The sequence below is a fragment of the Macrobrachium rosenbergii genome, chromosome 42, assembly GCF_040412425.1.
Source record: "Macrobrachium rosenbergii isolate ZJJX-2024 chromosome 42, ASM4041242v1, whole genome shotgun sequence".
Taxonomy (NCBI): domain Eukaryota; kingdom Metazoa; phylum Arthropoda; class Malacostraca; order Decapoda; family Palaemonidae; genus Macrobrachium; species Macrobrachium rosenbergii.
The window spans coordinates 56,757,348-56,777,873 of record NC_089782.1 but is presented as its reverse complement, the minus strand read 5'-3'; the positions used below and the strand labels follow the sequence as shown (position 1 = coordinate 56,777,873).

Genomic DNA, 20,526 nt, shown 5'->3' with positions numbered 1-20,526 from the left:
AAGCAACAAGAGGCTGAAGGGCGAAGGATGATGAAGCAACAGGAGGCTGAGAGGCAAAGATGATGAAGCAACAGGAGAATGAGGGGTTAAAGATGTTGAAGCAACAGGAGGCTGAAGGGCAAAGGATGATGAAGCAACAGGAGGCTGAGGGGTGAAGGATGATGAAGCAGCAGGAGGCTGAGGGGTGAAGGATGATGAAGCAACAGGAGGCTGAGGGATGAAGGATGATGAAGCAACAGGAGGCTGAGGTGTTAAGGATGATGAAGCAACAGGAAGCTGAGGGGCAAAGGATGATGAATCAACAGGAGGCTGATGGGGCGAAAGATGATGAAACAACAGGAGGCTGAGGATGTGAAGGATGTTGTTGAAGCAACAAGAGGCTGAGGGGGAAGGATGATGAAGCAACAGGAGGCTGAGGGGTGAAGGATGATGAAACAACAAACAGAGACTGAGGAGGCTGAGGGTGAAGGATGATTGAACCAACAGGAGGCTGAGGGGCGAAGGATGATGAAGCAACAGGAGGCTGATGGGGCGAAGGATGATTGAAAACAGGAGGCTGAGGGGTGAAGGATGATGAAGCAACAGGAGGCTGATGGGGCAAAGGATGATGAAGCAACAGGAGGCTGAGGGGCTGAAGGATGATGAAACAACAAGGCAGGGCAAAGATGATGAGGTGAAGGAAAGATTGAAGCAACAGGAGGCTGAGGGGTGAAGGATGATGAAGCAACAGGAGGCTGAGGGGCAAAGGATGATGAAGCAACAGGAGGCTGAGGGTGAAGGATGATGAAGCAACAGGAGGCTGAGGGATGAAAGGATGATGAACCAACAGGAGGCTGAGGGGCAAAAGGATGATGAAGCAACAAGAGTCTGAGGGGCAAAGGATGTTGCAACAGGAGGCTGAGGGGTGAAGGATGATGAAGCAACAGGAGGCTGAGGAGGGTGAAGGATGTTGAAGCAACAGGAGGCTGAGGGGCAAAGGATGATGAAGCAACAGGAGTCTGAGCTGAGGGGCAAAGGATGTTGAAACAACAGGAGGCTGAGGGGTGAAGGATGATGAAGCAACAGGAGCTGAGGTGAGGTGAAGGATGATGAAACAACAGGAGGCTGAGGGGTGAAGGATGATGAAGCAACAGGAGGCTGATGAGGGTGAAGGATGATGAAGCAACAGGAGGCTGAGGGTGAAGGATGATGAAGCAACAGGAGGCTGAGGGTGAAGGATGATGAAGCAAACAGGAGGCTGAGGGGCAAGGATGATGAAGCAACAGCTGAGGCTGAGAGGCATGAAGGATGATGAAGCAACAGGAGGCTGAGGGGTGAAGGATGATGAAGCAACAGGAGTCTGAGGCTGAGGATGAAGGATGATGAAGCAACAGGAGGCTGAGGGGCAAAAGGATGATGAAGCAACAGGAGGCTGAGAGGCAAAGGAGCAACAGGAGGCTGATGATGATGAAGCAACAGAAGCAACAGGACAGGGCTGAGGGGTGAAGGATGATGAAGCAACAGGAGGCTGAGGGGGCATGAAAGGATGATGAAGCAACAGGAGGCTGAGGGGTGAAAGATGTTGAAGCAACAGGAGGCTGATGGGTGAAGGATGTTGAAGCAACAGGAGGCTGAGGGGCAAATGGATGATGAAGCAACAGGAGGCTGAGGAAGGATGATGAAGCAAAGGATGATGAAGCAACAGGAGGCTGAGGGGTGAAGGATGTTGAAGCAACAGGAGGCTGAGGGGCAAAGGATGAGAGATGATTGAACAACAGGAGGCTGAGGGGTGAAGGATGATGAAGCAACAGGAGGCTGAGATGGTTGAAGGATGTTGAAGCAACAGGAGGCTGAGGGGGGTGAAGGATGATGAAGCAACAGGAGGCTGAGGGGAAGGATGATGAAGCAACAGGAGGCTGAGGGGCAAAAGATGATGAAACAACAGGAGTCTGAGGGGTGAAGGATGTTGAAGCAACAGGAGGCTGAGGGGTGAAGGATGATGAAGCAACAGGAGGCTGAGGGGGCGAAAGATGATGAACCAACAGGAGGCTGAGGGGTGAAGGATGTTGAAGCAACAGGAGGCTGGGGGGGCAAAGATGATGAAACAACAGGAGGCTGAGGGGTGAAGGATGTTGAAGCAACAGGAGGCTGATGGTGAAGGATGATGAAGCAACAGGAGGCTGAGGGGTGAAGGAAAGGATGAAGCAACAGGAGGCTGAGGGGCAAAAGGATGATGATGAAGCAACAGGAGGCTGAGCAAACAGGGGCTGAAAGGATGAAACAACAGGAGGCTGATGAAGCAATAGGGAGGCTGCAAAGGATGATGAAGCAACAGGAGGCTGAGGGGGTGGACAGGAGGCTGAGGTGAAGGATGATGAAGCAACAGGAGGAGGCTGTGGAGGCTGAGGGGCGAAGGATGATGAAGCAACAGGAGGCTGATGGATGAAGGATGATGAAGCAACAGGAGGCTGAGGGGTGAAGGATGATGAAGCAACAGGAGGCTGAGGGGTTGAAGGATGATGAAACAACAGGAGGCTGAGGGGTGAAGGATGTTGAAGCAACAGGAGGCTGATGGGGTGAAGGATGATGATGAAACAACAGGAGGCTGAGGGGTGAAAGATGATGAAGCAACAGGAGGCTGAGGGGTGAGACACAGGCTGAGGACATGAAGGATGTTGAAGCAACAGGAGGCTGAGGGGCAAAGGATGTTGAAGCAACAGGAGGCTGAGGGATAATGAAACAAAGGATGAGGGTGAATGCAACAGGAGGATGAGGGGTGAAGGATGATGAAGCAACAGGAGGCTGAGGGATGAAGGATGATGAAGCAACAGGAGGCTGAGGGGTGAAGGATGATGAAGCAACAACAGGAGGCTGAGGGGTAAAGGATGATGAAACCAACAGGAGGCTGAGGGTGAAGGATGATGAAGCAACAGGAGTGTGATGATGGCATGAAGGATATTGAAGCAACAGGAGGCTGAGGGGTGAAGATGATGAAGCAACAGGAGGCTGAGAGGCGTGAAGGATGTTGCACGAAAGATGATGAACAACAGGAGGCTGAGGGGCTAAAGATGATGAAAAGGATGTTGAAGCAACAGGAGGCTGAGGGGTGAAGGATGATGAAGCAACAGGAGCTGAGGGTGAAGGATGATGAAGCAACAGGAGGTTGAAGGTGAAGAAGGATGATGAAGCAACAGGAGGCTGAGGGGTGAAGGATGATGTTGAAACAACAGGAGGCTGAGGGGTGAAGGATGATGAAGCAACAGGAGGCTGAGGGGCGAAAGATGTTGAAGCAACAGGAGGCTGAGGAGCTGAAGATGATGAAGCAACAGGAAGCTGAGGGGCAAATGATGATGAAGCAACAGGAGGCTGAGGGGTGAAGGATGATGAAGCAACAGGAGGCTGAGGGTTGAAGGATGATGAAGCAACAGGAGGCTGAGGGGTGAAGGATGATGAAGCAACAGGAGTCTGATGAGGACGAAGGAGGCTGAGGGGTGAAGGATGATGAAGCAACAACAGGAGGCTGAGGTGAAGGATGTTGAAGCAACAGGAGGATGCTGGCAACAGGGGCTGAAGGATGATGATGAAGCAACAGGAGGCTGAAAAAGGATGTTGAAGCAACAGGAGGCTGAGGGGTGAAGGATGATGAACCAACAGGAGGCTGAGGGGGAAAGATGATGAAACAGGATGTTGAATGCAACAGGAGGCTGAGGGGCAAAGGATGTTGAAGCAACAGGAGGCTGAGGGGTGAAAGGATGATGGAAGCAACAGGAGCTGTTGAGGCATGAAGGATGATGAAGCAACAGGAGGCTGAGGGTGAAGGATGATGAAGCAACAGGAGGCTGAGGGGTGAAGGATGATGAAGCAACAGGAGGCTGAGGGCAAAAGGATGATGAAGCAACAGGAGGCTGAGGGGCAAAGGATGATGAAGCAACAGGAGGCTGAGGGGGGGTGAGGAAGGGATGTTGAAGCAACAGGAGGCTGAGGGCGAAGGATGGGAAAGGAGGCTGCAAAGGATGTTGAACCAACAGGAGGCTGAAGGATGTTGAAGCAACAGGATGATGGGGTGAAGGATGATGAAGCAACAGGAGGCTGAGGGGCGAAGGATGATGAAGCAACAGGAGGCTGAGGGGAAGGATGATGAAGCAACAGGAGGCTGAGGGTGAAGGATGATGAAGCAACAGAGGCTGAGGCTGATGAGGGTGAAGGATGATGAACCAACAGGAGGCTGAGGGCGAAAGGATGATGAAGCAACAGGAGGCTGAGGGGATGAAGGATGATTGAAGCAACAGGAGGCTGAGGGGGTGAAGGATGATGAAGCAACAGGAGGCTGAGGATGATGAAGCAACAAGGCTGAGGATGATGAACCAACAGGAGGCTGAGGGGTGAAGGATGATGAAACAACATTGAGGGTGATGAGCCAGGGAGGTGCAAAAAGCAACAGGAGGCTGAGGGGCAAAGGATGTTGAAGCAACAGGAGGCTGAGGGGTGAAGGATGATGAAGCAACAGGAGGCTGAGGGTGAGGATGAGGGATGAGGAGGCATTGAAAATGATGAAACAAGCAACAGGAGGCTGAGGGGTGAAAGATGATGAAGCAACAGGAGGCTGAGGGGTGAAGGATGATGAAGCAACAGGAGGCTGAGGGTGAAGGATGATGAAGCAACAGGAGGCTGAGGGATGAAGGATGATGAAGCAACAGGAGGCTGAGGGGAAATGATGAAACAACAGGAGGCTGAGGGGATGAAGGATGATGAAGCAACAGGAGGTCTGATGGATGAAGGATGATGAAACCAACAGGAGGCTGAGGGGTTAATGATGATGAAGCAACAGGAGGCTGAGGGGCAAAGGATGATGAATCAACAGGAGGCTGAGGGGCGAAAGATGGTGAAGCAGCAGGAGGCTGAGGCGTGAAGGATGTTGAAGCAACAAGAGGCTGAGGGGTGAAGGATGATGAAGCAACAGGAGGCTGAGGGGCGAAAGATGATGAACCAACAGGAGGCTGAGGGGTGAAGGATGTTGAAGCAACAGGAGGCTGAAGGGACAAAGGATGATGAAACAACAGGAGGCTGAGGGGTGAAGGATGATGAAGCAACAGGAGGCTGAGGGGTGAAGGATGATGAAACAACAGGAGGCTGAGGGGTGAAAGATGATGAAGCAACAGGAGCTGAGGGTTAAGGATGTTGAAGCAACAGGAGGCTGAGGGGTGAAGGATGATGAAGCAACAGGAGGCTGAGGGGTGAAAGATGATGAAGCAACAGGAGGCTGATGAAGGATGATGAAGGAATGGAGGTTGAGGGGCGAAAGATGATGAAACAACAGGAGGCTGAGGAATGAAGGATGTTGAAGCAACAGGAGGCTGAAGGGTGAAGGATGATGAAACAACAGGAGGCTGAGGGGGTGAAAGGATGATGAAGCAACAGGAGGCTGAGGGCATGAAGGATGTTGAAGCAACAGGGCTGAGGGGTGAAGGATGATGAAGCAACAGGAGGTTGAGGGGGTGAAGGATGATGAAACAACAGGAGGCTGAGGCATGAAGGATGATGAAGCAACAGGAGGCTGAGGGTGTGAAGGATGATGAAGCAACAGGAGGCTGAGGGGCGAAGGATGATGAAGCAACAGGAGGCTGAGGGGTGAAGGATGATGAAGCAACAGGAGGCTGAGGGGCCAAAGGATGATGAAGCAACAGGAGGCTGAGGGGTGATGATGAAGGGGCTGATGGGCGAAAGATGATGAAGCAACAGGAGGCTGAGGGGCAAATGATGATGAAGCAACAGGAGGCTGAGGGGTGAAGGATGATGAAGCAACAACAGGAGGTTGAATGAACAACAGGAGGCTGAGGCATGAAGGATGATGAAGCAACAGGAGGCTGAGGGATGAAGGATGATGAGGCTGAAGGGTGAAGGAGATGAAGAGGGGTGAAAGGATGATGAAGCAACAGGAGGCTGAGGTTGAAGGGGCATGATGATGAAGCAACAGGAGGCTGAGGGTGAAGGATGATGAAGCAACAGGAGGCTGAGGGTTAAAGGATGATGAAGACAACAGGAGGCTGAAGGATGATGAAGCAACAGGAGGCTGAGGGCAAAGGATGTTGAAGCAACAGGAGGCTGAGGGTGAAAGATGTGAAGCAACAGGAGGCTGAGGGGCGAAGGATGAAGCAAAACAATTGATGAAGCAATAGAGGCTGAGGGTTGAAGGGATGAGGCTAGGGCTGGGGAAGGGATGTTGAAGCAACAGGAGGCTGAGGGGTGAAGGATGATGAAGCAACAGGAGGCTGAGGGGTGAAGGATGACAAGATGTTGGAGGTTGAAACAAGGGTGAAGGATGGCTGAGGAGGCTGAGGGTGAAGGATGATGAAGCAACAGGAGGCTGAGGGTGAAAGGATGATGAAGCAACAGGAGGCTGAAAGATGATGGCAACAGGAGGCTGAGGGGTGAAGGATGATGAAGCAACAGGAGGCTGAGGGTTGAAGGATGATGAATCAACAGGAGGCTGAGAAGGGCGAAAGATGTGAAGCAACAGGAGGCTGAGGGGTGAAGGATGTTGAGGGGCAACAGGAGGCTGAGGGACTGAGGGGTGAAGGATGATGAAGCAACAGGAGGCTGAGGGGGTGAAGGATGATGAACCAACAGGAGACTGAGGCAAAGGATGTTGAAGCAACAGGAGGCTGAGGGGTGAAGGATGATGAAGCAACAGGAGGCTGAGGGGTGTGAAAGATGATTGAAGCAACAGGAGGCTGAGGGAATGAAGGATGTTGAAGCAACAGGAGGCTGAGGGGTGAAGGATGATGAAGCAACAGGAGGCTGAGGGGTGATGATGAAACAACAGGAGGCTGAGGGATGAAGGATGATGAAGCAACAGGAGGCTGATGGCAAAGGATGTTGAAGCAACAGGAGGCTGAGGGTGAAGGATGATGAAGCAACAGGAGGCTGAGGGGTGAAGGATGATGAATGGAAGGCTGAGGGGCAAAGATGGTGAAGCAGCAGGAGGCTGAACAGGAGAGGCTGAGGGGCGAAGGATGATGAAGCAACAGGAGGCTGAGGGGTGAAGGATGATGAAGCAACAGGAGGCTGAGGGGCAAAGGATGATGAAGCAACAGGAGGCTGAGGGGCGAAAGATGATGAAACAACAGGAGGCTGAGGTGAGAGATGTTGGAAGCAACAAGGATGATGAAGCAACAGGAGGCTGAGGGGTGAAGGATGATGAAGCAACAGGAGGCTGATGGGGCATGAAGGATGATGAAGCAACAGGAGGCTGGGGTAAAGGATGTTGAAGCAACAGGAGGCTGAGACAAATGAGGCTAAAGGATGATGAAGCAACAGGAGGCTGAGGGATGAAGGATGATGAAGCAACAGGAGGCTGAGGGGCAAAGGATGATGAAGCAACAGGAGGCTGAGGGGCAAAGATGATGAAGCAACAGGAGGCTGAGGGGTTAGGATGATTGAAGAAACAGGAGGCTGAGGGGTGAAGGATGATGAAGCAACAGGAGGCTGAGGGGCGAAGGATGATGAAGCAACAGGAGGCTGAGGGGTGAAGGATGATGAAGCAACAGGAGGCAGAGGGGGGAAGGATGATGAAGCAACAGGAGGCTGAGGGTGAAGGGATGAAACAACAAGGCTGAGGGGTGAAGGATGAGAAGCAACAGGAGGCTGAGGGGGGAAGGATGATGAAGCAACAGGAGGCTGAGGGGCAAAAGATGATGAAACAAGAGGAGGCTGAGGGGCGAAGGATGATGAAGCAACAGGAGGCTGAGGGGCAAAGGATGTTGAAGCAACAGGAGGCTGAGGGGCGAAGGATGATGAAACAACAGGAGGCTGAGGGGCGAAAGATGATGAATCAACAGGAGGCTGAGGGGTGAAGGATGATGAAGCAACAGGAGGCTGAGGGGTGAAGGATGATGAAGCAACAGGAGGCTGAGGGGGGTGATGATGAAACAACAGGAGGCAGAGGGATGAAGAAAGATGATGAAGCAACAGGAGGCTGAGGGGTGAAGGATGATGAAGCAACAGGAGGCTGAGGGGCGAAAGATGATGAAGCAACAGGAGGCTGAGGGGCAAAGGATGATGAAGCAACAGGAGGCTGAGGCTGAAGGATGATGAAGCAACAACAGGAGGCTGAGGGGTGAAGGATGATGAAGCAACAGGAGGCTGAGGGGTGAAGGATGATGAAACAACAGGAGGCTGAGGGGCGAAGGATGATGAAGCAACAGGAGGCTGAGGGGCAAAAGGCTGAGGATGTTGAAGCAACAGGAGGCTGAGGGCAAAAGGATGATGAACAACAGGAGGCTGAGGGTGAAGGATGTTGAAGCAACAGGAGGGATGAGGGGTGAAGGATGATGAAGCAACAGGAGGCTGAGGGGTGAAGGATGATGAAGCAACAGGAGGCTGAGGCATGGAGGATGTTGAAGCAACAGAAGGCTGAGGGGTGATGTATGATGAAGCAATAGGAGGCTGAGGGGCGAAAGATGGTGAAGCAGGAGGTGGCTGAGGCGTGAAAGATGTTGAAGCAACAAGAGGCAGAGGGGTGAAGAATGATGAAGCAATAGGAGGCTGAGGGGCGAAAGATGATGAAGCAACTGGAGACTGAAGCGTTAAGGATGTTGAAGCAACAGGAGGCTGAGGGGCGAAGGATGATGAAGCAACAGGAGGCTGAGGGGCGAAGGATGATGAAGCAACAGGAGGATGAGGGGCGAAGGATGATGAAGCAACAGGAGGCTGAGGGGCGAAAGATGAAGAATGCAACAGGAGGCTGAGGCTGATGATACAACAGGATGTTGAAGCAACAGGAGGCTGAGGGGTGAAGGATGATGAAGCAACAGGAGGCTGAGGGGCAAAGGATGATGAAGCAACAGGAGACTGAGGGGCGAAGGATGATGCAGCAGGAAGGCTGAGGGGTGAAGGATGTTGAAACAACAGGAGGCTGAGGGGTGAAGGATGATGAAGCAACAGGAGAAAGATGATGAAGACAGGCTGAAAGGATGATGAACACCAACAAGAGGCTGAGGTGCAACAAGAGGGGCAAAAGATGATGAAGCAACAGGAGGCTGAGGGCGAAGGATGATGAAGCAACAGGAGGCTGAGGGGCAAAGGATGATGAAGCAACAGGAGGCTGAGGGGTGAAGGATGATGAAGCAACAGGAGGCTGATGGGCGAAGGATGTGAAGGAACAGGAGGCTGAGAGGGCAATGATGAGGCTGAGGGGTGAAGGATGATGAAGCAACAGGAGGCTGAGGGGCGAAAGATGATGAAGCAACAGGAGGCTGAGGGGTGAAGGATGATGAAGCAACAGGAGGCTGAGGGGCTGAGGGGTGAAGGATGATGAAGCAACAGGAGGCTGAGGGGCGAAAGATGATGAAGCAACAGGAGGCTGAGGGCAAAGGATGATGAAGCAACAGGAGGCTGAGGGGGTGAAATGATGATGAAGCAACAGGAGGCTGAGGGGTGAAAGATGATGAATGCAACAGGAGGCTGATGGGGTGAAGGATGATGAAGCAACAGGAGGCTGAGGGGTGCAAGGATGATGAAACAACAGGAGGCTGAGGAGCATGAGGGATGATGAAGCAACAGGAGGCTGAGGGGCAAAGGATGGTGAAACAACAGGAGGCTGAGGCATGGGATGTTGAAGCAACAGGAGGCTGAGGGGGAAGGCCTAGGGATGAAGCAACAGGAGGCTGAGGGGTGAAAGATGATGAAGCAACATAGGCTGAGGGGCATGAAGGATGTTGAAGCAACAGGAGGCTGAGGGGCAAAGGATGATGAAGCAACAGGAGGCTGAGGGGTGAAGGATGATGAAGCAACAGGAGGCTGAGGAGGTGAAGGATGATGAAGCAACAGGAGGCTGAGGGCTGAGGGGCAAAGGAGGATGATTGAAGCAACAGGAGGCTGAGGGGCAAAGGATGATGAAACAACAGGAGGCTGAGGGGTGAAGGATGTTGAAGCAACAGGAGGCTGAGGGGTGAAGGATGATGCAAGGCCAACAGGAGGCTGGAGGGGTGAAGGGGGATGATGATGAAAGCAACAGGGGCGCAAAAGGAGGCTGAGGTGGGGTGAAAGATGATGAAGCAACAGGAGGCTGAGGGGTAAAAGATGATGAAGCAACAGGAGGCTGAGGGGCGAAGGATGATGAAGCAACAGGAGACTGAGGGGTTAAGGATGATGAAGCAACAGGAGGCTGAGGGAATGAAGGATGATGAAGCAACAGGAGGCTGAGGGATGTTGAAGCAACAGGAGGCTGAGGGGCAAAAGATGATGAAACAACAGGAGGCTGAGGGGCGAAGGATGATGAAGCAACAGGAGGCTGAGGGGTGAAGGATGATGAAGCAACAGGAAGGATGAAAATGAAGCAACAGGAGGCTGAGGGGTGAAGGATGATTGAAGCAACAGGAGGCTGAGGGGTGAAGGATGATGAAGCAACAGGAGGCTGAGGGCAAAGGATGTTGAAGCAACAGGAGGCTGAGGGGCGAAAGAAGGATGATGAAGCAACAGGAGGCTGAGGGGCAAAGGATGATGAAGCAACAGGAGGTTGAGGCTGATGGCAACAGAAGGATGAAATGAAGCAACAGGAGGCTGAGGGGTGAAGGATGTTGAAGCAACAGGAGGCTGAGGGGTGAAGCAGGATGATGAAGCAACAGGAAGCTGAGGGCTGAGGGGTGAAGGATGATGAAGCAACAGGAGGCTGAGGGGTGAAGGATGATGAAGCAACAGGAGGCTGAGGGGTTGAAGGATGATGAAGCAACAGGAGGCTGAGGGGACAAAGGATGATGAATCAACAGGAGGCTGAGGGGTGAAGGATGATGAAGCAACAGGAGGCTGACAGGGGTGAAGGATGATGAAACAACAGGAGGCTGAGGGGGCAAAGGATGATGAAGCAACAGGAGGCTGAGGGGTGAAGGGATGATGAAGCAACAGGAGGCTGAGGGGTGAAGGATGTTGAAGCAACAGGAGGCTGAGGGGCAAAGGATGATGCAACAGGAGGCTGAATGAAGCAACAGGAGGCTGAGGGGTGAAGGATGATGAAGCAACAGGAGGCTGAGGGGTGAAGGATGATGAAGCAACAGGAGGCTGAGGGGTGAAGGATGATGAAGCAACAGGAGGCTGAGGGGTGGACACAAAGGATGATGATGAAACAACAGGAGGCTGAGGGTGAAGGATGATGAAGCAACAGGAGGCTGAGGGGTGAAAGGATGTTGAAGCAACAGGAGGCTGAGGGGTGAAGGATGATGAAGCAACAGGAGGCTGAGGATGATGAAGCAACAGGAGGCTGAGGGGGGTGATGATGAAGCAACAGGAGGCTGAGGGGCGAAAGACAGAAGCAACAGGAAGGAGTTGAGGGCAAAGGATGATGAAGCAACAGGAGGCTGAGGGGTGAAGGATGATGAAGCAACAGGAGGCTGATGGGGAAAGATGATGAAGCAACAGGAGGCTGAGGGTGAAGGATGATGAAGCAACAGGAGGCTGAGGGGTGAAGGATGATGAAGCAACAGGAGGCTGAGGGGCATGAAAGATGATGAAGCAACAGGAGGCTGAGGGTGAAGGATGATGAAGCAACAGGAGGCTGAGGGGTGAAGGATGATGAAGCAACAGGAGGCTGAGGGGTGAAGGATGATGAAGCAACAGGAGGCTGAGTGGTGAAGGATGATGAAGCAACAGGAGGCTGAGGGGTGAAGGATGATAACAACAAAGCAAAGGAGGCTGAGGGGTGAAGGATGATGAAGCAACAACAGGAGGCTGAGGGGTGAAGGATGATGAAGCAACAGGAGGCTGAGGGGTGAAGGATGATGAAGCAACAGGAGGCTGAGGGGTGAAGGATGATGAAGCAACAGGAGGCTGAGGGAATGAAGGATGTTGAAGCAACAGGAGGCTGAGGGGTGAAAGGTGAAGCAACAGGAGGCTGATGAGTTGAAGCAACAGGATGAGGGGTGAAGGATGATGAAGCAACAGGAGGCTGAGGGGCAAAGGATGATGAAGCAACAGGAGGCTGAGGGGTGAAGGATGTTGAAGCAACAGGAGGCTGAGGGGTGAAGGATGATGAAGCAACAGGAGGCTGAGGGGCAAAGGATGATGAAGAAACAGGAGGCTGAGGGGTGAAGGATGATGAAGCAACAGGAGGCTGAGGGGTGAAGGATGATGAAGCAAAAGGAGGCTGAGTGGTGAAGGATGATGAAGCAACAGGAGGCTGAGGGCGAAGGATGATGAGCAACAACAGGAGGCTGAGGGGTGAAGGATGATGAAGCAACAGGAGGCTGAGGGTGAAGGGATGATGAAACAACAGGAGGCTGAGGGGGAAAGATGATGAAGCAGCAGGAGGCTGAGACATGAAGGATGTTGAAGCAACAGGAGGCTGAGGGGATGATGAAACAAAGGAGGCTGATGAAGCAACAGGAGGCTGATGGGGCAACAGGAAGGATGATGAAGCAACAGGAGGCTGAGGGGTGAAGGATGATGAAGCAACAGGAGGCTGAGGGGTGAAGGATGATGAAGCAACAGGAGGCTGAGGGGTGAAGGATGATGAAAGCAACAGGAGGCTGAAGGATGATGAAGCAACAGGAGGCTGAGGGGTGAAGGATGATGAAGCAACAGGAGGCTGATGGGCGAAAGATGATGAAACAACAGGAGGCTGAGGGGTGAAGGATGTTGAAGCAACAGGAGGCTGAGGTGAAGGATGATGAAGCAACAGGAGGCTGAGGGGTGAAAGATGATGAAGCAACAGGAGGCTGAGGGGTGAAGGATGATGAAGCAACAGGAGGCTGAGGGGCGAAGGATGATGAAGCAACAGGAGGCTGAGGGGTGAAGGATGATGAAGCAACAGGAGGCTGAGGGGTGAAGGATGATGAAGCAACAGGAGGCTGAGGGGCGAAGGATGATGAAGCAACAGGAGGCTGAGGGGTGAAGGATGATGAAGCAACAACTGAGGAGGATGATGAAGGTGAGGTGAAGGATGATGAAGCAACAGGAGGCTGAGGGGCGAAAGATGATGAAGCAACAGGAGGCTGAGGGGTGAAGGATTTTGAAGCAACAGGAGGCTGAGGGTGAAGGATGATGAAGCAACAGGAGGCTGAGGGGATGAAGGGGCAACAGGAAGGAGGATGATGAAGCAACAGGAGGCTGAGAGGGGTGAAAGATGATATTGAACCAGCAGGAGGCTGAGGGGTGAAGGATGATGAAACAACAGGAGGCTGAGGCTGGGGCGAAGGATGATGAAGCAACAGGAGGCTGAGGGGTGAAGGATGATGAAACAACAGGAGGCTGAGGGGTGAAGGATGATGAAGCAACAGGAGGCTGAGGGGTGAAGGATGTTGAGAGGCTGAACAGGATGATGAAGCAACTGAGGCTGGGGGGCAAAGGATGATGAAGCAACAGGAGACTGAGGCTGAGGGGTGAAGGATGATGAAGCAAACAGGAGGACTGAGGGATGAAGCAACAGGATGAGGGGTGAAGGATGATGAAGCAACAGGAGGCTGAGGGGTGAAGGATGATGAAGCAACAGGAGGCTGAGGGGTGAAGGATGATGAAGCAAAAGGAGGCTGAGGGGTGAAGGATGATGAAGCAACAGGAGGCTGAGGGGTGAAAGATGATGAAGCAACAGGAGGCTGAGGGGTGAAGGATGTTGAAGCAACAGGAGGCTGAGGGTGAAGGATGATGAAGCAACAGGAGGCTGAGGGGGATGATGAAGCAACAGGAGACTGAGATGATTGAACCACAGGAGGCTGGGGCTGAAGGATGAAGCAACAGGAGGCTGAGGGGTGAAGATGATGAAGCAACAGGAGGCTGAGGGGTGAAGATGATGAAACAACAGGAGGCTGAAAGGATGATGAAGCAACAGGAGGCTGAGGGGCGAAAGATGATGAAACAAGGAGGCTGATGAATGCAACAGGAGGCTGAGGGGCAAAGGATGATGAATCAACAGGAGGCTGAGGGGCAAAGGATGATGAGGGGTGAAGTTGAAGCAACAGGAGGCTGAGGGGGAAAGATGATGAAGCAACAGGAGCTGAGGGGTGAAGGATGATGAAGCAACAGGAGGCTGAGGGGCAAAGGATGATGAAGCAACAGGAGGCTGAGGGGCAAAGGATGATGAAGCAACAGGAGGCTGAGGGGCAAAGGATGATGAAACAACAGGAGGCTGAGGGGCTGAGGAGGGTGAAGGATGATGAAGCAACAGGAGGCTGATGATGAAACAACAGGAGGCTGAGGGGCGTGAAGGATGTTGAAGCAACAGGAGGCTGAGGGGTGAAGGATGATGAAGCAACAGGAGGCTGAGGGGCGAAAGATGATGAAACAACAGGAAGGGTGAAGGATGTTGAAGCAACAGGAGGCTGAGGGGTGAAGGATGATGAAGCAACAGGAGGGCTGAGGGGCGAAAGATGATGAAAGCAACAGGAGGATGATGAAGCAACAGGAGGCTGAGGGGTGAAGGATGATGAAGCAACAGGAGGCTGAGGGGCTGAAGGATGATGAAGCAACAGGAGGCTGCGAAGGATGGTGCAACAGGAGGCTGATGATGATGAAGCAACAGGAGGCTGAGGGGTGAAGGATGATGAAGCAACAGGAGACTGAGGGGTTGAAGGATGATGAAGCAACAGGAGGCTGAGAAAGATGATGAAGCAGGGATGAAGGATGTTGAAGCAACAGGAGGCTGAGGGGTGAAGGATGATGAAGCAACAGGAGGCTGAGGGGCAAAAGATGATGAAAGATGATGAAACAAGCAACAGGAGGCTGAGGGGTGAAGGATGATGAAGCAACAGGAGGCTGAGGGGTGAAGGATGTTGAAGCAACAGGAGGCTGAGGGGGAAGGATGATGAAGCAACAGGAGGCTGAGGGGCAAAGGATGATGAGCAACAAGAGGAGGCTGAGGGGAAGGATGATGAAGCAACAGGAGGCTGAGGGGCTGAGGAGGCTGAGGGGTGAAGGATGTTGAAGCAACAGGAGGCTGAGGGGCGAAGGATGATGAAGCAACAGGAGGCTGAGGGGCAAAAGATGGGTGAAGGATGTTGAAGCAACAGGAGGCTGAGGGGAGGATGATGAAGCAACAGGAGGCTGAGGGGCAAAGGAGATGATGAAGCAACAGGAGGCTGGGGGGGCAAAGGAGGCTGATGATGAAGCAACAGGAGAGGAAGGATGATGGAAGGAGGCTGAAGGATGATGAAGCAACAGGAGGCTGAGGGGTGAAGGATGATGAAGCAACAGGAGGCTGAGGGGCAAAGGATGGGAAGCAAAGGATGAGGGGTGAAGCAACAGGAGGCTGAGGGGCAAAGGATGATGAAGCAACAGGAGGCTGAGGGGAAGGGATGAAGCAACAGGAGGCTGTGAAGGATGAAGCAACAGGAGGCTGAGGGGCAAAGGATGATGAAGCAACAGGAGGCTGAGGGGTGAAGGATGATGAAGCAACAGGAGGCTGAGGGGCAAAGGGTGATGAAGCAACAGGAGGCTGAGGGGTGAAGGATGATGAAGCAACAGGAGGCTGAGGGGTGAAGGATGATGAAGCAGCAGGAGGCTGAGGCATGAAGGATGTTGGAGCAACAGGAGGCTGAGGGGTGAAGGATGATGAAGGAATAGGAGGCTGAGGGGCGAAGGATGGTGAAGCAACAGGAGGCTGAGGGGCAAAGAATGATGAAGCAACAGGAGCCTGAGGGGTGAAGGATGTTGAAGCAACAGAAGGCTGAGGGGTGAAGGATGATGAAGCAACAGGAGGCTGAGGGGCGAAGGATGGTGAAGCAACAGGAGGCTGAGGGGCAAAGGAGGGTGAAGCAACAGGAGGCTGAGGGGTGAAGGATGGTGAAGCAACAGGAGGCTGAGGGGCAAAGGATGGTGAAGCAACAGGAGGATGAGGGGTGAAGGATGATGAAGCAACAGGAGGCTGAGGGGCAAAGGATGTTGAAGCAACAGGAGGCTGAGGGGCGAAGGATGATGAAGCAACAGGAGGCTGAGAGGCACAGGATGATGAAGCAACAGGAGGCTGAGGGGTGTAAGATGATGAAACAACAGGAGGCTGAGGGGTGAAGGATGATGAAGCAACAGGAGGTTTAGGGGCGAAAGATGATGAAGCAACAGGAGGCTGAGGCATGAAGGATGCTGAAGGAACAGGAGGCTGAGGGTTGAAGGATGATGAAGCAACAGTAGGCAGAGGGGCAAAAGATGATGAAGCAGCATAGGTTGAGGGGCGAAAGATGTTGAAGCAACAGGAGGCTGAGGGGCGAAGTATGATGAAGCAACAGGAGGCTGAGGGGCCAAAGATGATGAAGCAACAGGAGGCTGAGGCGTTAAGGATGTTGAAGCAACAGGAGGCTGAGGGGCAAAGGATGATGAAGCAACAGGAGGCTGATGGGCGAAGAATGATGAAGCAACAGGAGGCTGAGGGGTGAAGGATGATGAAGCAACAGGAGGCTGAGGGGCAAAGGATGATGAAGCAACAGGAGGCTGAGGGGTGTAGGATGATGAAACAACATGAGGCTGAGGGGTGAAGGATGATGAAGCAACAGGAGGTTTAGGGGCGAAAGATGACGAAGCAACATGAGGCTGAGGCATGAAGGATGTTGAAGCAACAGCAGGCTGAGGGGTGAAGGATGATGAAGCAACAGTAGGCAGAGGGGCGAAAGATGATGAAGCAGCATAGGCTAAAGCATGAAGGATGTTGAAGCAACAGGAGGCTGAGGGGTGAAGTATTATGAAGCAACAGGAGACTGAGGCATTAAGGATGTTGAAGCAACAGGAGGCTGAGGGGCGAAGGATGATGAAACAACAGGAGGCTGAGGGGCGAAGGATGATGAAGCAACAGGAGGCTGAGGGGTGAAGGATGATGAAACAACAGGAGGCTGAGGGGCGAAGGATGATGAAACAAGAGGAGGCTGACGGGTGAAGGAAGATGAAGCAACAGGAGGCTGAGGGGTGAAGGATGATGAAGCAACAGGAGGCTGAGGGGTGAAGGATGATTAAACAACAGGAGGCTGAGGGGTGAAGGATGATGAAGCAACAGGAGGCTGAGGGGTGAAGGATGATGAAACAACAGGAGGCTGAGAGGTGAAGGATGATGAAGCAACAGGAGGCTTAAGGGCGAAAGATGATGAAGCAGCAGGAGGCTGAGGTATGAAGGATGTTGAAGCAACTGGAGGCTGACGAAGGATGTTGAAGCAACAGGCAGCTGAGGCGGGAAAGATGCGGGTGACCATGAGTCTTGTTCCACTTCCAAAAACGAACGTCTCGTTCATGGGTACAGTTCAAAACTCGCTTTGAATTTCCCTTTCCCTTCTGCCATCGACTTCTCTATCCTCTCAGCAAAGCATACCAGCTCCACTTCCATGTAGGATTGCTGTAGAAGAACGGGTCAGCCTCGGAGAAATCCTCCCCAATCTTCTTCAGGAAGAGATTCCACTGGGCCTCTCTGGAAGTGCCTTCCTGGCTGCTTCAGCATTTTCAATCACCATAAAAAAAATTTTGAAATTATACAAAAGTAATATATTTCGTTGCAGAAATGAAAAACAGGAAAAACCGACAATAAAAAGTTTCCATATAGTTAATGTTATGAAACTCAAACATTAATCAGAAGTTCATCAACATGTCTGCTATATGTTTCAAGATTGAAAATAATGAAATATTAATGTTATCAAGGACACTCTCATCGCTCTCCTGCTCATCAAACTTCTTCTTCACTGGCCTCCTTTCCTCGATGATGAGGATGATACTCACTTTGTAAGAGCCTGACGCCGTCTCTTCCAAACACGTGTGTGTTTGCGTGTGTTCGTCATCCATCGGAGTGGACAACACAACAAGAGCATCTCCTTTTCTTTCTCTAAAGGGGCACGATTTCAACCATACAATATTTCCATCTGTTTCTCCCTAACCATTGTTGTCTTGATGCATGTACACTAGGCAAGGAAAGTGAAGATACAGTTTTCATTAGATTTCGTTCATCGAATTTCAATTTTTTTCTTACAGAAAACACATAATCTCGGTAAATCTACTCTAGAATATGAAAATACAATGCAAATTATATCATATATGTTAAATCTGCAAAACAAAAACGTTCAGATACTTAAGAACACCATGCATGTACGAAGTAATCAGAATTTCTCAGATGACTTCGTTCATAGAGATCTAAAAGATAGTATGTGGATATCTCGGTGTAGTACTATTCATCAGAACGGCAATATTTACTCGTTTTCCGTTATGAACAGGCTTATTATTGCATCATCATATGAGGTAATGCTAATTTCTTTAATTTTTACACATTCATGTTTGTATTTCACGGTGTTAAAAGTCAGCTGGAATTAATGGCAGTAAATGTTGTGACACCTAGGTAGGTTGACCAAATCTATTTAAATCCGCAAGAGTGTTCTCTATGATGTGAAGGGCAGAGCAGGAGCTTCGGGGGGAAAATACAAGTAACTGGATGTTTCTTGACGTTGCCATAGTCTCTCTCTCTCTCTCTCTCTCTCTCTCGCCATTGCTAAAACATACTATACCAACATAGTGTAGCTCAATCTCTAAAAAGAAAAAAAATGAAATGAGTAGCTCTACCGATAGGCCTAGGCTTACACAACAGCAACTCTCTCTCTCTCTCCATTGCTAAAACATACTTTACAAATATAGTATCGCTCAGTCTCTAAAAGAAAAAAAATAATGAAATTAGCTCTACAGTATATATAGGCCTAGGCTTACACAACAGCAGACTCTCTCTTTCTCTCTCTCTCATCATAACAATGCATTCATTCCTTTTCGTTGGACATAGCTCAAATTTAACTCTTGAATTCATTATGGAAGATCGTGTTTCCGATTATGCAAGCATTCCGTTCAATGTGGTGTCATAAATTCATTTGTGTAAGGTTGCTTGATAAGTTACGTCGAAAAATGTTTATTTTGCTCAGAACTGTCGCTGCAAATTACAACTTAAACGAATACTGTGAAACTTACTACTGCATTTAAGTATCAATGATTTCATTATCGTAAAATATGATTGAAAGTTATAAGAGGTCAAGCAAAAACAAACACAATAAGACGGAAGCTCCTCCCCTTTCTAAAGTTGCCAGATGTCGCATTATTGAGCAACATACTGTATGTCCGAAGATTTAAAAAAAATGTATCCTCACTTTCCTTGCCGAGTGTACAACCACCACTACTTACATTGCCATGCAAGCATTCTAATCATGTACTCATTATGTTTCAACGAATCTTCTGTATCAAACTGTATGTATGTTTCTATTTGTGAAGACGCCAAACATCTCTCCATTTCACATATGTTATGCTACTGCATTGTATTCATTAATCTGTCTCGAACCTCATGCAAATGTCCATATGTGGAATTTCCTGGCCTCACCATTGATATATGGTTTATCATTGTATGTTTATTATGTCTCTCACAATCGCCATCTGTTTGTCTGTCTACAAGCACAGATGTCCGAAACGTAATCTCTGTTTTCCCTTGTCTGTGTGTAAAAACTACAGATGTCTGAGTCTTTTATCTCTGTTTTACCTGTCTGGGTGTATACGCTACTTTACCGCTCGCACGCATCAATAACATCTTCGAAGATTCTGTACAAAAATCTCAGTAAGGAACTACCAATAAGCCAGTAAACACCCAGCCAGTATGTCACTCAATACCCAGCCCTTACAACTTCGTCATCATCTACACCAGCAACAACCTGTACATCAGGGGCATCAGGAAGGGTAGTGGCAGCAGTAGCGGACTGTAGAGAAAGAGAAATGAAGTCTCCTCGCACTAATCTGGCGGAGAAGCCCCGCCACCATTGCAACTGCATAGCTTGCAGGATTCGTCAGTATTGTATCTATTTCGAATTTAATCATTAACAAGCATACAAAATATAGCATATCATTACAAAAATCTTGATGTAATATATAAATTTCTATTCTTTCTGCATAGTTGCTGTCACTGAAATACTTGTCACTGTATAAAAACACACGAAGAAAAAAAATCGAATGCAACTGTACGCAAAGAAAGGGGGGGGGGGCGTGCTGGTTAATGGAACAGCCATTGTTTTGGCGACAACACAAATAATTATTTTTACTGATTAACTAATCTTTAATTTGTACTTGAATTTGTTTTGGGTTTAATCGTAGGAGCAATACTCTTTGGTTTAAGGTGATCTAAAATTAATTTGCTATAGGACTACGTAAATTTTATGCTATTTTCCAGCTAATTGATGGGGAAATATAAAAGCTATATAGTTTTTAATGTATTTATTGAGTAATAATAATACTGAATCGGGAAATATATGTCGAAAAATCATATGTATGCATCTTTCCTATATGCCAAGAAACATGTATTAAAATGACATAACGTTAAAGTTATAATTTAAAAGTGAATGTTAGCAAATGGAGGCAGTTAACGACATATAGGCCTATAGCCTAAAGCTTCATTTACAATACGACTGCATAAATTCATAAACAAACCTCATAATATAATTGCTTAAATGTATAGTCGCATAAAACAAAGGGTAAATAAAGAAGAGATATAATTTTTTGGTTTATACAATTATTGGAACTAGACCCATACGAGGCTACCAATCGGCTCCTCCAGATTCAACCACATAACCAAGGAATTTG

The 20,526-nt window shown here is 50.2% G+C and overlaps 1 protein-coding gene across 1 annotated transcript; it reads right to left on the bottom strand.

The window, feature by feature from the left end:
• Positions 1-298: 298 nt before the first annotated feature.
• Positions 299-16,494, bottom strand: LOC136827848 (uncharacterized). The gene is made up of 14 exons (XM_067085307.1): positions 16,223-16,494; positions 14,253-14,556; positions 13,590-13,883; positions 12,044-12,430; positions 9,952-10,144; positions 8,182-8,972; positions 6,866-7,656; positions 5,699-6,674; positions 4,704-5,333; positions 4,199-4,582; positions 2,632-3,213; positions 2,242-2,447; positions 1,232-1,544; positions 299-799 (listed from the first exon to the last, which is right to left on the bottom strand). The coding sequence occupies exons 1-14, from the start codon at positions 16,492-16,494 to the stop codon at positions 299-301; spliced, it is 6,624 nt and encodes a 2,207-aa protein (XP_066941408.1).
• Between the last annotated feature and the right edge of the window lie 4,032 nt (positions 16,495-20,526).

Coding starts and splice junctions, on each gene's coding strand:
- LOC136827848 (XM_067085307.1), bottom strand. CDS start 16,494: ATGCCTCAGCCTCATGTTGCTTCGTCATCTTTCGCCCCTAAACCTCCT. Junction 8,973..9,951: donor CTTCACCCCTCCAGCCTCCT/GTTGGCCTTGCA, acceptor GTTGCACCTCAG/CCTCTTGTTGGTGTTCATCA. Junction 3,214..4,198: donor CCTTTCGCCCTCAGCCTCCT/GTTGGTTCATCA, acceptor TTCACCCCTCAG/CCTCCTGTTGTTTCAACATC.